Genomic DNA, 16,306 nt, shown 5'->3' with positions numbered 1-16,306 from the left:
GGTCGAGGCTAACCGTGTGCAAATGCGTTCTCAGTGCTTTTAATCAGCGGTTATGGCGAACTCGAAACTGGCCTATTGACTGGATGATGTGGACATCAAGCAATTCTTGTACTCCTGACGATCTCGCACCCTGGTGTCCTCAACATGTATAACATGCCTCTATGGCGCTAGAAAATCTGTCTGGTCAGCCTGGCTATCATTGATCATGACTGCAATTTGTCCAGTTTGCAGGTAGCTTTTGAGAAAGATTTATAAAATGTTATAATATAGATAGGTCCCTGCGCGAGTTCTGATTGGTCAAAAACCCATGTTTTAGTCTATCAGAGTGTAAAACATAGAGAAAGCGTGTTTTATTGTTTTTCGCCACATTACCTCGGCTCTATATCATAAAGCAAATGAAGAAATCTAAGCCGTATATTACACAGTAATAAAACACTCCCGACACTCGAGATGTGTTTCCTGCATTTCCCTCGTGTTCTCAAATGCCCGTCGTGTTTTATCACAGTGTAATACACAGCTCAGGCTTCTTTATTTGTTAAATAAACCCCATTGGAAGAAAATTGAGAGAGAGTTTGGGTCATAATGTAATCTAGTTGAAACTGCAAAGTTCAGACAGTATAGCACTGGGTAGGACTAACATTTACTTTAATGCTCTTCATGATACTGAACAAGACATACCAAGCTCTCAAAATACTAAGCTTGTGCCATTTACAAAACTCTGATAATAAGTTGCCTCTTTCCTACCTGAATTGTTCCTCAAACATCTGTTATACATTCAGTCAATGCGTGATATTTCTTACACCTTCCATTTGTGACCATCTTTTGTGTTACTATGGAGCATCTGCTCCTCAGTGTTACACCATAAAACATTAAAATGTCGGACTGATGACGAAATGTTGCCATTTCACTCACGGGAGAACAAAAGTGTGGTATTTCCCTTTTACTTTTTGACTGCATGTTAATGATCATTCATCTCCACGAAAAGGGCATACTGTATTTCGTGGACTACACTGGACGGAGAGAAACAGAAAAATCTAAACAGACACTAGACCATAACAGCAAGCTTTTCGAAAATCATTTGCTCGTGTTCTGTCACTTGCTTTTCGTCACAACCTTAATTTCATCAAACCTTAACAAACTATGCATCACTGAAAAGCTATTGGCTTGCAAATTACAAAAATGTGTATTTCAATGCTGTGCATGACTCCTGTGCACTTGAGAAAAGATTTTTATGTACAATCTAAAGCAAAAAATGTCCTTTTACTTGTATTAATTCTAAAGTAAACAAATGTCCAGCAGTTAAATGAATGAGGGATTTTGTGAACTTTGAAAATGCTGAGCTCTGACAACCATTTAAAGTTGCGCAATCTAAATTGTGAAACTTTTTTTTTCTTTACAAAACATTTATTTTGATCACTTTTATCCTAAGATCCCTCATTCATATCAATTACCCCATTGAGATCTAATAATCCTGAAAATGTGAGGCCAAAAGCTTAAATCCTTCTTGAGAGATCATTTCTCAAAGGCAAAACTAACTCGTTTTGAGAAAACGAGCTTTGAATGTACAGGGAGAAATGCCTCTCAAAGTAAAACTTCAATACCTAAAGATTCAAATTCCAGTAAAAACGAAAATTCCAAATTTTTACAGAATTGTAGGTAACCTTCGCCCCTCCTCCCTTGAGGTGACAGCTCCTCACGTGACACCTTCCGTGATGAAAAGCAAGCAACGGAAAAAAAGTATGGGAAACAGAAATGTTAGAAAATTTATTTTGGCTGACTACATTAAGTTGAGAATTTGAAGATTTGATGCCGCCAAATTAATTGTCATTTGTTTAATATGATGCAAGATTTCTTTGGATGGAATGGACGTAATGTTACTTGGTGGCTGAGAAGTATACAGTTGATTAGTATTTTAAGTTCTTGGATGAGAGATGATCATTCAAATAAAGACAACCATTCTATTATTATAGTCAACGTTCGACAAGTCCTCGTTTACAAGTCCTCGTTTACAAGTCCGGTCCAGTCCAGCTGCAGTCCAGTCCAGTCCAGTCTGGTCCACTCCAGTCATGCCCACAAAAAGTGCCAGGCGTTGTATGGTGTCCTACCTCTACCTCATGTGAGACTGAGTTCAGTGTCCTCTCTGTAATGGCGGCTTGCACGTGATTTGTAGTCGACTCGTTGTCGCTGGTTCATAAAGGTAAGAGAGTCGATAAGAATGCTTTTTACATGCCAATCTAATCTAAATGATACTGGGACGTGTCTTTTATTTCACGGAGTGGAAGAAAATACTTTGATTGTCTGTATCAATTTTATATGATAAAGAATGGCGCAGCTCTGAAGTGGACCAAAGATTCTTGTATTCTGTCATCTCCTTTTTCCATCGTGATTTACAGAACTTATCTAGCAGTAAATTCACAGTTATAACCACAAATATATTCAGTATTTACCCAGGCTAACGAGTTGTAGCACTAATATGTGGAGAGAAAATTTATTTTGTTGTTTTGGAACATTCAGCGAAGTGACTTTGTAGTGAATAAGCTATGGTTATTTTACTTTGATCATATTTATCAGTAAAACGTACCTTATAAGACCTTGAAGACATTTTCGCCAAGCAAAAATATATCAGTAATTTTAGGTATAAAGCTGTGAAAACTTGTACACTAAAACTTTTCAATCATTGAGATCATCATCTGAGTGTTTGTTCTGCAAAAAAATGGGTTTCACGAAAACTCAGACTCCAAATACTCAGACCTCCAACCTCAGAATCTCAAAACTCAGACCCCTCGAAATTAAAATAAAATTGAAACTCTTCTCAATTCTTATCAACTAAAATGTTTTATGGTCACGCAGTGTTCATAGGCAACAGCCAGAAAAGAGCGAAATATCTATTTTCTCCAGTTTATCACTATCGCGTCAATTGAACAGTAAAACTAAAACCTCAGACCCCAAAAACTCAGACCCTGAAAACTTTATTTCAAGGGGTCTAAGTTTTGGGGGTCTAAGGTCTGAGGTCTGAGGTCTGAGTTTTCATGACATCCGCAAAAAACTGGGTGTTCTTATTAACTAGGTTAATAGCAATTCCCATATGGATTGGGCTAAGTTATTTCTTATAGCCAGTTTATTGTTTTGAGATCTAATAACAAAACTCTGAGTCATTTTCCCAGTCAATTTCACTAATGCATACAGTGTTAGAAACTTAATTTTGACAGCACTTGGCATTTGGGCGAGTGATTCTCAAAATGTACTCCCCTGGTGTAATTTTCACTTGCCCAGAGAGATACTCTCATTCCCCCAATTTCTGCAACAGTTTCTTTTTTCCTGATGTTGAATTTGACCACTTACTTTGTCATTTATCCTCCTTTCTCTCATTAAATTTTAAAACTTCCCAGTTAAGCTTCCACATTTCTGTAGTTTTACCAGAAAAATAAATAAACAAACAGCTAGCACAACCGAATTCGCATTGCTCAATTCTAGATATTGGAGAAAACAACTTACTGGCTTGTGGAAAACGTACGTTTTTCTTTTCCTTCAGTTAACGACCTTTATCAGTAAGATAACGACAATGGAGGCAATTCCTTTAATTTTCAAGAAAGATTCAAGAAAAGGCACTTAGAGCTATCTACCACAACACAGCTTTAAGTTATGAAAAACTGTTGACTGCTGCTGGATTGCCAACATTGTTAAATCGAAGACTCCAGGATATACATGTAGCAATATTAATGTTTAAAGTTAAGAACAACTTATTCCCACAGTATATAATCAATCTTTTGAAAAGACAACAAAGTAACTCTTATTTGAGACATGCAGACTTTGTGATCCCACGATTCAAGACAGCGACTTATGGAAAACATTCAGTTTCATATTTGGGTCCAAAACTATGGGCCAGACTTCCCAATCATATTAAATCATTCAGTTTAAAGAATTTTAGAAATTACATTAGGAAAAGGGATTTGAACATTTTAATTGATGTGAGCAGTGGATGGAAAATGTCATATGTCTTCAACTTGACTACTTTCTTCATTCTTAGTTAACTTTATTTGCAGCTTTATTCACTTTTTGTAGTTTTACTTTGATAGATAGGCTTTTAGCTTGTAGATAATTATAGTGTTTAAAAATTTGATTTGCACATAGTCCTGAGAATTGTTACTCAAGCCTGCAAATAACAGTCGGTCATCGGACAATTGTCCGGTAAATTTGAGGTTTTGACATGTAAAAGCTTAGCCTGGTCAGACACTCTGACCGGGCATTTCTGCTAAAATGAAAAATATTTTAACTGGAAATTTGTGGCCAAATATGGGACAAGTTATTTTGTTATACTGCCACACAATACTACGTAAAAAAACTATTTATTGAAATTGGATTTCCTCTCTTTTGACGTCACTATACTAGCTTAAGAGTAAAAAGACTGTGTGAGAAGAAGTAGCCTTAGTGGTAATTTGCTTGGTTCGCAGGTCTGTTGTTTGCCAAAAATTCGTGTGTATTTTAACAAATTGATCTTTTAATATCTTATTCATGACTTGGGTTTTAAGTGTGTTATGTTGCAGCTGCATCTCAATCCTCTAGTATTAAGACCCATGTCTCTAGGTTGTAACAAAACTATTGATTTTATTTTTGCAGACAAATGCAAGCATTGTGGCCAGTTCTTTAACCAGTTTTCAGCTTACAAAGAGTGTGAACAAACTGCACACAGGAATGGTGTCATATACATGCAAGTATTGCAAAAAGTGCTTTAGAAACTTAACAGACTTCAAAAGACATGAACGAACTCACACAGGAGTGAAGCCATATGTATGCAAGCATTGTAATAAGTGCTTTAGCCGGTCACCAAGTTTGAAGCTACATGAACGAATTCACACGGGAGTGAAGCCATATACGTGCAAGTATTGTGATAAGTGCTTTAGCCAGTATCCAAGTTGCAAGAGACATGAACGAACTCATACTGGAGAGACGCCATATACATGCGAACATTGCAAAAAGCGCTTTACCCAGTATTCAAGTTGCAAGACACATGAACGAACACACACAGGAGTTAAGCCATATATATGTAAGCACTGCAATATGCACTTCAGCGACTTATCAACTTGCAAGCGACATGAACGAATTCATACAGGAGTGAAGCCGTATACATGTAAGCATTGTAATATGCCCTTTAGCAACTCATCAAACTGCAAGCAACACGAACGAACTCACACCGGAGAGAAGCCGTATGCTTGCAAGCATTGTAACAAGTGCTTTAGGCAGTATATACATTGCAAGCAACATGAACAAATTCACACAGGGGAGAAGCCGTATACATGCAAGTATTGTAAAAAGTGTTTTAGAAAGTCAACAGATTGCAAGCGACATGAACGAATTCACACAGGAGAGAAGCCGTATACATGCAAGCATTGCAGAAAGTGCTTTAGCCAGTCATCGCATTGCAAACAACATGAACGAAATCACGAAGAGTTTAGCCTTGCAAGCATTGTAAAAAGTTTTTTAGCCAGTCATTAGTTTACAACTGAGCAACATGAATGAACCAAAGGTCTATAAGTTGCTCTCGCGTACATGCAAACATTGTAAAAAGTGCTTTAGCGGCTCATCAAGTTGGAAGCGACATGAACTTGTAGCCATGTAGCCACTCATAAGATTGCAAGGAACATGAACCAACTCAAAGGTCTAAAAGTTGCCCTTAATTTTCTATACTAGTCGTTTTTAGTTTTTATTTTGATCTCTCGGCAAAATGGTTGTTTTCATCAAGTTAAGCCTTCTCAAATTATAATACTCAAATTATAATACTCAAATTGCCAGGAATAAAGCTGCTTGCAACTTTTCATAGAGCCACTTGGAAAAAGAAATAATTTTTTGATTCTTAACCAACTTTGCGTGGAGGCATTTTAATTAATTACCTGGCTATAAATAATCTAATCCAAGAACAAAGTTATTGTTCTAAAGTCAATAGCCGTCAGTGATATAGAGAAACTCTGAAAAAGTTTTGATACATCGCTCTAACATTGAAAGTACAGGATTTATTTAATTACAAAACATGTATGGGAACGCTATTCAGGGCAAATTCTAGTAAAGAAAGTTTTCGAATTAGTCCAACGTGTTTCTTGGAAACAAGGATGTGGATCCGGGATCTTTTAAAAAATATGTTTTGCTTCTGTTGCACACATTTATTTTAAAATAAATATTTCATCATTCCACGTAGGATACCGGAAGATCATAACAAACTTGGCGCTAAGCTCGGGGGTACTCTCATATGAAAACTCGTCGTCTCCCCCATGGGCATGAATGAAGGTTTCTGCTCTCACTTTGGGTGTTCATGAAAAAACGCCACAAAGTTTAGTTGTCAAATTATCTCTTAGGATGCACTGGAAGAAATGATAATAACAGAAACGGTGTTATTTGTGTTTTGGGCTCGATCTCGAGTTTGGTCCTGGTGATCCAAAGTTGATTAAACATGGATAGCACTCATAATGAAGCTATTACAAGATTTGAATACCAATTAGCAGAAGATGCTTTTTCACGTTAGCGGTCATGTATGTCAGTACACGGCAAAATTGAAGAACGTCAAGTGTTGAGCTTTAGCTTTTAATATGGAGCATTTGCTACCTTATGAAAAGAAAATGTCAAATGCTTGTCCCATACCCGGCGAGACGGGCGGGAATGACAGAATTGAAATTGACAGAATTGACACAGAGGTAATGGGCCCGGCGTGTGGGGGAACTCCGCCGTATGGGCTATATAGGTATGCGCGGCCCCGAAGCGCAGGATTTTTCAGCCGTTTTAGTCATAAATAGCGTATCGATTTCGGCGAGTTTTAGTCATAAATAGGGTCACAACAGTGAAGCAAGGCTGATTACTACGTGGAAAGCTTAACGAGACAACAACACGGTAGAGTCCAAACTGAAAGCCAAGAATTGCAACCGTGGACAGCTGTTTCGACCTGGTTGGGTCTCGTCAGCACGGTGTAGCATGTAGCAAAAAGTTAAGCAAGAGCTGGCTGACCGATCGTCCACTAAATGCACATGATGGTAAGTACTGACCTCAGATGAAACTCAAATCAAGATGTTTGCGGATTGGCCAATGTCATTGCACATGCAAAACGCGTGACAACGCACAATCGGCAAAAATCCTGACTGTCGTTATCCTGAAATGTTGTTAGGGAAGGTACGTTTTTTATTGGGTGGGGGGGGGGGGGGGGAGGTGGGTCGGGGTATTTTAGAAATTTTTTGGGAAAAAAGTCGTGGCCCTCCCACTTCCCAGAATGGATTAATGCATGACCCTTCACAAATACCTACACAAGAACATCTGACCCTCCCCCCACCTCCTCCAAGACCAAAATGACTGGAAGTGAAAATAACTAACCGGAAGTGTTACTCGCGTAACCGTGTCTGCGTACAAAGCAGTTAATTGCGTGGTGTGGGATTGCACGGTGAAAACTTGAAAATGGGCAAGGATGTGCGAGGAATAGAAAGAGGAAAATACGGTTGTGGTGAATGCGAGGATTTCACGAGGTCAGATGGAGCAACTTGCTCAGATTAAACGATTGTTTGAGGAAAGTGAACTAGTCACAGTGGGGACAGTGAGGGGTATTACAAAGTTTTCGGATAAATACATTGTCCCCGAAAAATTTGTGGCAGAGTATGTTGAGCACCTCGCCCAGATAAAAATGCGCAAGGAAAAGAAGAAAGAGGAGACTGAAGGGGAGCGAATGGAACAGCTGAACCGGGAGTACAATGACATTGACTGGGTTGGATTGTACAACTCCGATAAACTGTCGTCCTTATGGGTGGACGAGCTATGCTTGTACTTTTCCCATCACAAGATCACCTTTAAAGGGAAGAAAGTTGAAAAGGTAGCAATGATCAAAGCGCACATAGGCAGCTTGCTGTACGATTCAATGGAGTGTCAACAACCTCGGCAGTCCCCGCTAAGAAACAGCAACAAGTGACCTCATCACTTTCCGAGGTTGAAACTGACTCGCAAAGTGATGTAGTAGATCGAGTTGTTGGTTCAAGCCCGAGTAGCTAAAATAACGAATCGTCAACGGAGACTGATTTTAGGCCAGAACCCTGCGCGGAAACATTACCGCCCTCAAAATATGGGCGAAAGCGGGCACGGGTCAAGAGAGACAACTATGTTTGTTGGTACAAGATAATTTTTTGATGTAATATTTCGACACTTGTAAATAATTTAAATTAATCTTGACTGGTAGCTTTGCTTGTATATACAAAATTTAGGTTTCTATACACTTCGCGTGTTTGTTAACAAATAAGAGTCAACTAAGCAACATGGAGTAATTTTTTTCCTCGCCAAAAAAAACTGACCCTCCCCCGGTTGCGAATAAAACAGGTTTGACCCTCCCCAATTTTAAAAAAAATTTACTAATGAACCTCCCCTCCGGCCACCCCTCCCCCCCAGCCCCAGTTAAAAACGTACCTTCCCTTAGAAAATTTCTTTTGGCTGTCTACATTAAGTTGAGAATGTGAAAATTTGATGCCGCCAAAATGTTTAATATAATGCAAGATTTCTTTGGATGGAACAGATGGAATGTTACTTGGTGGCTGGGAAGTATACAAGATTAGTATTTTAAGTAAGATTAGTATTTTAAGTTCTTTGGATGAGAGATGATCATGCAAATCAGAAGCATATCAACTAAGTGATATGCTTCTGTTCAAATATAGAGAATTATTCTAGTCAGTGTTTTACAAGTCAGCGTTTAACACGTCCTCGTTTTACACGTCCTCGTTTACAAGTCAGCGTTTTGCAAGTCCAGTCCAGTGCAGTCTGGTCCATTCCGGTCATGCCCACAAAAAGTGCCAGGCGTTCCATGGAGTTCTACCCCTACCTTCGACTCCCTACCCCCTCCCGCCTCCCACCCCTGCTAGTTCCACATGGTTGTGAGACTGATTTCAAGTGTCATCTCTGTAATGGCGGCTTGCACGTGATTTGTAGTCGACTCGTTGTCGCTGTTTTCTAAAGGTAAGAGAGTCGAAAAGAATGCTTTTTACATGCCAACCTAATCTAAATGATACTGGGACGCCTCTTTTTATCTCACGGAGTGGAAGAAATAGTTTGATTGTCTGTGATGATGATAAAGCTAAGAATGGCGCAGCTCTGAAGTGGACCAAAGGTTCTTGTATTCTGTCATCTCCTTTTTCCGTCGTGATTTACAGAACTTATCTAGCAGTAAATTCACAGTTATATCCACAAATATATTACGTATTTACCCTGGCTAACGAGCTGTAGCACTAATATGTGGAGAGAAGATTAATTTTGTTGTTGTGGAACATTCAGCGAAGTGACTTTGTAGTGAATAAGCTATGGTTATTTTACTTTGATCATATTTATCACTAAAATTACTTTAATTATAAGACCTTGACGACATTTTGGCAAGCAAAACGACGTCAATAATTTTAGGTAAAAAGCTGTCAAAACTATGTACACTAAAGCTTTTCAATCATTGAGATCATCGTCTGAGTGTTTGTTCTGCAAAACACGGGCATCACGAAAACTCGGACCCCTGAAACCCGCAAGAAACTCATGGGTGTTCTTATAAATCAGGTTAATAGCAATTTCCATATGGATTGGGCTAAGTTATTTCTTATAGCCAGTTTATTGTTTTGAGATCTAATAACAAAACTCCGAGTTATTTTCCTAGTCAATTTCACTAATGTATACAGAGTTGGAAACTTGATTTTGACAGCACTTGGCATTTGGGTGAGTGATTCTCAAAATGTACTCCCCTGGTGTAATTTTCACTTGCCCAGAGAGATACTCTCATTCCCCCAATTTCTGCAACAGTTTCTTTTTTCCTGATGTTGAATTTGACCACTTACTTTGTCGTTTTATCCTCCTTTCTCTCATTAAATGTTAAAACTTCCCAGTAAAGTTTCCACATTTCTGTAGTTTTACCAGAAAAATAAATAAACAAACAGCTAGCACAACCAAATTCGCATTGCTTAATTCTAGACATCAGAGTAAACAACTTAATGGCTCATGGAAATTGTAAGTTTTTCTTTCCCTTCAGTTAAAGACCTTTATCAGTAAGATAACGACAATGGAGGAAGTTCCTTCAATTTTCAAGAAAGATCCAAGAAAAGGCACTTAAAGCTATCTACCACAACACAGCTGTTATGAAAAACTGTTGACTGCTGCTGGATTGCCAACATTGTTAAATCGAAGACTCCAGGATATACATTTAGCAATTTTGATGTTTAAAGGTAAGAACAACTTATGCCCACACTACATGTATGTAATAAATCTTTTTAAAAGACAACTTAACTTAAGAAATGCAGACTTTGTGATCCCACGATTCAAGACAGTGACTTATGGAAAACATTCAGTTTTGTATTTGGGTCCAAAACTATGGGTCAGACTTCCCAATCATATTAAATCATTCAGTTTAAAGAATTTTAGAATTACATTAAGAAAAGGGATTTAAACATTTCAATTGATGTGAGCAGTGGATGCAAAATGTCATATGTTTTCAACTTGACTACTGTCTTCTTTCTTAGTTAACTTTATTTGTAGCTTTATTCACTTTTGTAGCTTTATTTTGATAGATAGGCTTTTAGCTTGTAAATAATTGTAGTGTTTAAAAATTTCATTTGTTCGTAGTCCTGATAATTGTTACTCGGTTTAGGTGTCACCAGTTAGCATCAATGTTAAATCTCGTTGACACGTAAATAAAATAATAGTAATAATAATAATAATAATAATTAAAAAATAATAATAATAATAGCAATTATTATTATTATGATTATTATTATGATTATGATTATGATTATGATTATGATTATTATTATGATTATTATTATTATTATTGTTATTGTTATTGTTATATCCAAACCACTGAGATACAGTGGGCTCATGGCCAGCTTGGTTGTTTAGTGATTCATCTGGTTGTTTGAAAACAATTTATTGAAATTGAATTTCCTCTCTTTTAACATCACTACACTAGGGTAAGAAGACTGTGTGAGAACAAGTAGCCTTAGAGGTAATTTGCAGAATTTGCAGGTCTGTTGTTTGCCAAAAATGCGCATGTACTTTAACAAATTGATCTTTTAATATCTTATTTATGATTTGGGTTTGAAGTGGTTTATGTTGCAGCTGCATCTCAATCCTCTAGTATTAAGACCCATGTCTCTAGGTTATAACAAAACAATTAATTTTGTTTTTGCAGACAAATGCAAGCATTGTAGCCAGTTCTTTAACCAGTTTTCAGTTTTCAAAGAGTGTCAACAAACTGCACACAGGGATGGTGTTACATACATGCAAGTATTGCAAAAAGTGCTTTACAAACTTGACAGACCTCAGCAAACATGAACGAACTCACACAGGAGGGAGGCCATATGTCTGCAAGTATTGTGATAAGTGCTTTAGCCAGTATCCAAGTTGCAAGAAACATGAACGAATTCATACTGGAGAGAAGCCATATATATGTAAGCATTGTGATATGGCCTTTATCAACTCATCAAACTGCAAGCAACATGAACGAACTCACACCGGAGAGAAGCCGTATGCTTGCAAGCATTGTAACAAGTGCTTTAGGCAATATATGCATTGCCAGCGACATGAACTACTACACACTGGAGAGAAGCCGTATACATGCAAGCATTGTAATATGCCCTTTAACAACTCAACAAACTGTAAGCAACATGAACGAACTCACACCGGAGAGAAGCCGTATGCTTGCAAGTATTGTAAAAAATGCTTTAGCCAGTATGCAAGTTGCAAGAGACATGAAAGAACTCATACTGGAGAGAAGCCATATACATGTAAGCATTGTAACATGCCCTTTAACAACTCATCAAACTGCAAGCAACATGAACGAACTCACACCGGAGAGAAGCCGTATGTTTGCAAGCATTGTAACAAGCGTTTTAGGCAGTATATGCATTGCCAGCGACATGAACTACTACACACAGGAGAGAAGCTGTATACATGTAAATATTGTAATATGTCCTTTAGCAACTCGTCAAACTGCAAGCAACATGAACGAACTCACACCGGAGAGAAGCCGTATGCTTGCAAGCATTGTAAAAAATGCTTTAGCCAGTATGCAAGTTGCAAGAAACATGAACGAACTCACACAGGAGAGAAGCCATTTACTTGCAGGTATTGTAAAAAGTGTTTTACCCAGTCAACAGATTGCAAGCGACATGAACGAATTCACACAGGAGAGAAGCCGTATACATGCAAGCATTGTAGAAAGTGCTTTAGGCAGTCATCGCATTGCAAAAAACATGAACGAACTCACGAAGAGTTTAGCCTTGCAAGCATTGTAAAAAGTTTTCTAGCCAGTCATTAGGTTACAACTGAGCAACAAGAATGAACCAAAGGTCTAAAAGTTGCTCTCGTATACATGCAAACTTTGCAAAAAGTACTTCAGCGGCTCATCAAGTTGGAAGCGACATGAACGAAGTCAGGAAGTCAGGATGAGTTTAGCCTTGTAACCATTGGTAAAGAGCGTTTAAGCCACTCATAAGATTGCAAGGGACATGAATGAACCAACTCAACGGTCTAAATGTTGCCATTAATTTTCCTCTAGTCGTTTTTAGTTTTTATTTATTTAGTTTGTTTTAATTAAGTCTTCTCAAATTATAATACTCAAATTGCCAGGAATAAAGCTGCTTGCAACTTTTCATAGCGCCACTTGGAAAAGGAAATATTAATTTTTTGATTCTTAACCAACTTTGCCTGGAGGCATTTCAATTAATTACTTGGTTATAAATAATCTAATCCAAGAACAAAATTATTGTTCAGAAGTCAGTGACAGGAATTATTTATTTAATTGCAGAACATGTATGGACACGCTATTCAGGTTATGATATCACTTTTATTTCATGGGCGAATTCTAGTAAAGAAAGTTTTTAAATTAGTCGAACGTGTTTCTTGGATACATGGATGTGGCTCTGGAATCTTTTAAAAAATATGTTTTGCTTCTGTTGCACACATTTATTTTCAAATAAATATTTCATGAATCCACGTAGGATACCAGAAGATCATAACAAACTTGGCGCTAAGCTCGGGGGTATTCCCAATATGAAAACTCGTCGTCTCGCTTATGGGCATGAATGAAGGTTTCTGAGGGCTCTCACTTTGGGTGTTCATGAAGAAAACGCCTCAAGGTTTAGTTGTCAAAGTATCTTTAAGGATGCACTAAGGCACTAAGCCTCTGTTCTAATGCTTTTGTTTTAATCATCCCCGCCCCCACATCTCAAGGGCAAATGGAATAGTTGTTGCAAATTATTCAATTGACATGATGATGTTGTCCCACCCTGGTATCCTCGACGTGTATAACAAGATGTCTTGTCAGTCTGGCTATCATTGGTCATGACTGACAATTCAGGTGTCCAGTTTGCAGGTGGCTTTTTAGAAAGATTTATAAAATAATAAACCCTGCTGGAAGAAACTCAGGAGGAAGAAGGGGTCCTAGTGTTCAATCTCAGGCAACATAACGATGTGTAGAACTAACATTCTACTTTAACGCTCTGAACTCATACTCACCAATGCCTATGCTCTCAGAACTCTCCTCAATATCTCCAAAGAGACTCGCTATGGCATCTATGAAATCTTTGGAACATCGGCGCTTTGAGTAAGCACCCATACTTGTTTATAAATCGTTTAATACACCGCAAAGCAACTAACTACATAAGTGGCATGTCCACACTTCGTGCTAACAATTGTAATCTTGGAGGTAACCGTTAAACCTTGTATTACCTAACTTAAAGGTTACTTCCCACCTTCAGAGACCAAAAAAATCGTTTTTTCTTTTTTTGACAAAATTTAAGTTCGTCATTTTATTTAGTGTTTCCAAAAGAAAAACATTAAAAATCTCAAAAAGCGGCCGAGTTATTTAGAAAAAGCGTATTTTCAAATAAAGTTAATAAACTAGGAAGGTGTCACAATCTTGTCAACGGGCGAGAACCCTGGGGAAATTTTGGCGGCAAACGCTCATCGCTCGTATTTCATTTCATTTCATTTGCATATTTTTATTTACATCACGCACTTGACAAAAATTCCCCCGCAGAAGCTCTTTACGCTGACTCCTATGGAAAAATCAAAAGCAGGAAAAAGTCCTTGAGTAAAGAAAACGAAAAAAACCGGCCCAAAGAAGAAAGAAAAGGCTCCCTATCGTCAAGGAAGGAAAAACAAACCTTGCCGAAAGCGACAAAGGCTCTTGGTTTGGCCAAACACCTTGGACAATCTCGGCATCTGCTGAAGATCCGGAGCGCTCGAAGTTGGAGCAAGTAGCTTAAAAATCAAAGTCAACGTCAGTGCAGGCTGCGAACAAGATTCTTCGTCGGAATCTGGCGGAAGTGATGAAGAAAATGAAACCTACCCAAGGGAACTCATTTCGGCAATAAGAGTATTTCTTAAGCTGTCCGTCGATTCTTAACGTCCTGTTTTTCAACGGTACATTTTCCGCCTTTAACATTTTCGGCGCGGGTTTTGCCTTTGCCTTTGCCTTTGGCGTCTTTGCCCATATATTTTTACGTCGCCGTCCTGAATTGAACTCCACTGAGCGAGATAAAAAAAAAAAAAAAAAAAAAAAACCTTGTTGCAATGCGATGCTTTTCCCGGAAATCTTGATCCATAGTCGTAGACACTAGGAGGTCCTGTTGTTCCATTGGTTTGCGGTTTTACTGGGCGTGATAATCTCCGGTTGTGGCGCGAGTTTTTACGAACCTTAACAAGCTAAAATCTCGCATTTGGTTTTTGGAGGAATACATCTACTTTGAGCGAATTTATAGGGTATGCAGATTTGACGGATTTTCATGAAATTTCGCCAGAACATTCCAGAGATAATAACAAACCAAACTGTGTCGGGAAATTTTGATATTTAACACATTTTCCCCCTGGCGTCCATTTACGCAACACGTCTCGCATATTTTTAGCTACTCCAACTTTAGAAGTGGATATCTAGACAACCAATCAGAATATCGAAAAAGCCGGCTGTTCCGAAAACGCGGAGTGCGGAGTCTAAAAAAAAAAAAATTAAAAAATAATTTAAAAAAAAGAAATTAAAGAAAATAGAAATAAAAAAATTAAAAGTGAATTAAAAGAATAATGAAATACATAAATAAACTAGAAACAGAAATTTAAGAAAATTCACTCCGCTCGAGGTGGACTGTTCATATCGCGTATATTTCATTCAGTCCAAATGGTATATTCATCTCACGATTTTCATAGTTAGCAGTTCACTTTTAGGAAAAAAGAAGCAGAGAACAGTCCAGTTTTGACCATGTCTAGAATATGTGAGAAATAACACCTTCGGTTTCCTTGGAAAGCCGTGTTGCCTCGAAACAAACTCAAGCTCTGCTTTCCAAAAATAAAATGCCCGTGTGTCATGTATTTTTTTCTAATTTAATATCTTCTCCGGTCGAGAATTACTGATTACAATTTGGAAGTGAAGTAAGGTTAGTACACACTACATGAAGGCTTTTAACGCAAAACAAAGAAAATAATTCCTAAAAGATGCTTTTCACGCCGTGAAAATGATTTGGGTCTGAAAATAATCGAAACCGGGGGAACTAGGAATAAGTTAAGCCTCTTCCAGGCGTTCAGTTAGGCCCTCTTTACACGACCCCGGGTTGCTGTTTTAGAATTCTTTTAGGAATTTTTTTCTTTGTTTTGCGTTAACAGCCTTCATGTAGTGTGTACCAACCTTACTTTATTTCCAAATTGAAATCAGTAATTTTCGACCGGAAATGATATTAAATTCCAACAGAAAAAAGAAAAGAAAAAAACATGGCCGCAGGTTGCACGTGGAATTGGCGAGACAAGCGTCGCTGCCAGTTAAATAGCTTTTTTGGGAAAATACTTTAGAATTTGTTTTCTCAAATTGCAACTTTACCTGTGTATTTATTTGTTTCTTTATTTGTCAATCCACAATTTTTTATCTTACTATTTTTCCGTGCTGAAAAAATTTTCAAGGTTTTAGTTTGAATTTCATCGATCAATTACGAGAACTTTAGGACGCGCAGTTGACAAGTTGTTGAATGGTTCAAGGGTTAATTCACACGGGCAGTTTATTTTTGGAAAGCAAAGCTTGAGTTTGTCTCGAGGCAACGCGGCTTTCCAAGCTAAGGAAACCGAAGGTGTAAATTCTCACATTTTCTAGACATGGTCAAAACTGGACTGTTCTTTACTTTTTTTCCTAAAAGTGAACTGCGAACTATGAAAATCGTGAGATGAATTTGGACTGAATGAAATATACGCTATATCAACAGTCCATCTCAAGCGGTGTGAATTTTCTAATAATTATTATTTTTATTTCTTAAATTTCTATTTCTAGTTTATTTACATATTTAGT

General features: G+C 37.8%; 2 protein-coding genes and 1 long non-coding RNA gene across 3 annotated transcripts; 2 read left to right on the top strand and 1 right to left on the bottom strand.

The window, feature by feature from the left end:
• Positions 1-2,104: 2,104 nt before the first annotated feature.
• Positions 2,105-12,868, top strand: LOC149117534 (uncharacterized). Its single transcript, XM_089278167.1, has 3 exons — positions 2,105-2,197; positions 4,618-5,428; positions 11,310-12,868. The coding sequence occupies exons 2-3, from the start codon at positions 4,693-4,695 to the stop codon at positions 12,296-12,298; spliced, it is 1,725 nt and encodes a 574-aa protein (XP_089134293.1). The 5' UTR covers positions 2,105-2,197; positions 4,618-4,692; the 3' UTR covers positions 12,299-12,868.
• On the top strand, positions 7,181-8,398 carry LOC149117535 (uncharacterized). The gene has a single exon (XM_089278057.1). It carries the CDS (start codon positions 7,505-7,507, stop codon positions 7,934-7,936), a length of 432 nt encoding a protein of 143 aa, XP_089134183.1. The 5' UTR covers positions 7,181-7,504; the 3' UTR covers positions 7,937-8,398.
• A 967-nt stretch (positions 12,869-13,835) lies between the features above and the next one.
• Positions 13,836-14,540, bottom strand: LOC149117533 (uncharacterized). The gene is made up of 3 exons (XR_016203797.1): positions 14,333-14,540; positions 14,148-14,244; positions 13,836-14,039 (listed from the first exon to the last, which is right to left on the bottom strand). It is a non-coding gene; the product is annotated as an uncharacterized LOC149117533 (long non-coding RNA).
• Between the last annotated feature and the right edge of the window lie 1,766 nt (positions 14,541-16,306).

This window comes from Orbicella faveolata, unplaced genomic scaffold (genome assembly GCF_042242905.1).
Source record: "Orbicella faveolata isolate gen_17 unplaced genomic scaffold, um_ofav_v1 contig_12, whole genome shotgun sequence".
NCBI lineage: Eukaryota > Metazoa > Cnidaria > Anthozoa > Scleractinia > Merulinidae > Orbicella > Orbicella faveolata.
Note: the sequence above shows the minus strand (reverse complement) of the source record. Positions and strands in the feature narration are given on the sequence as shown.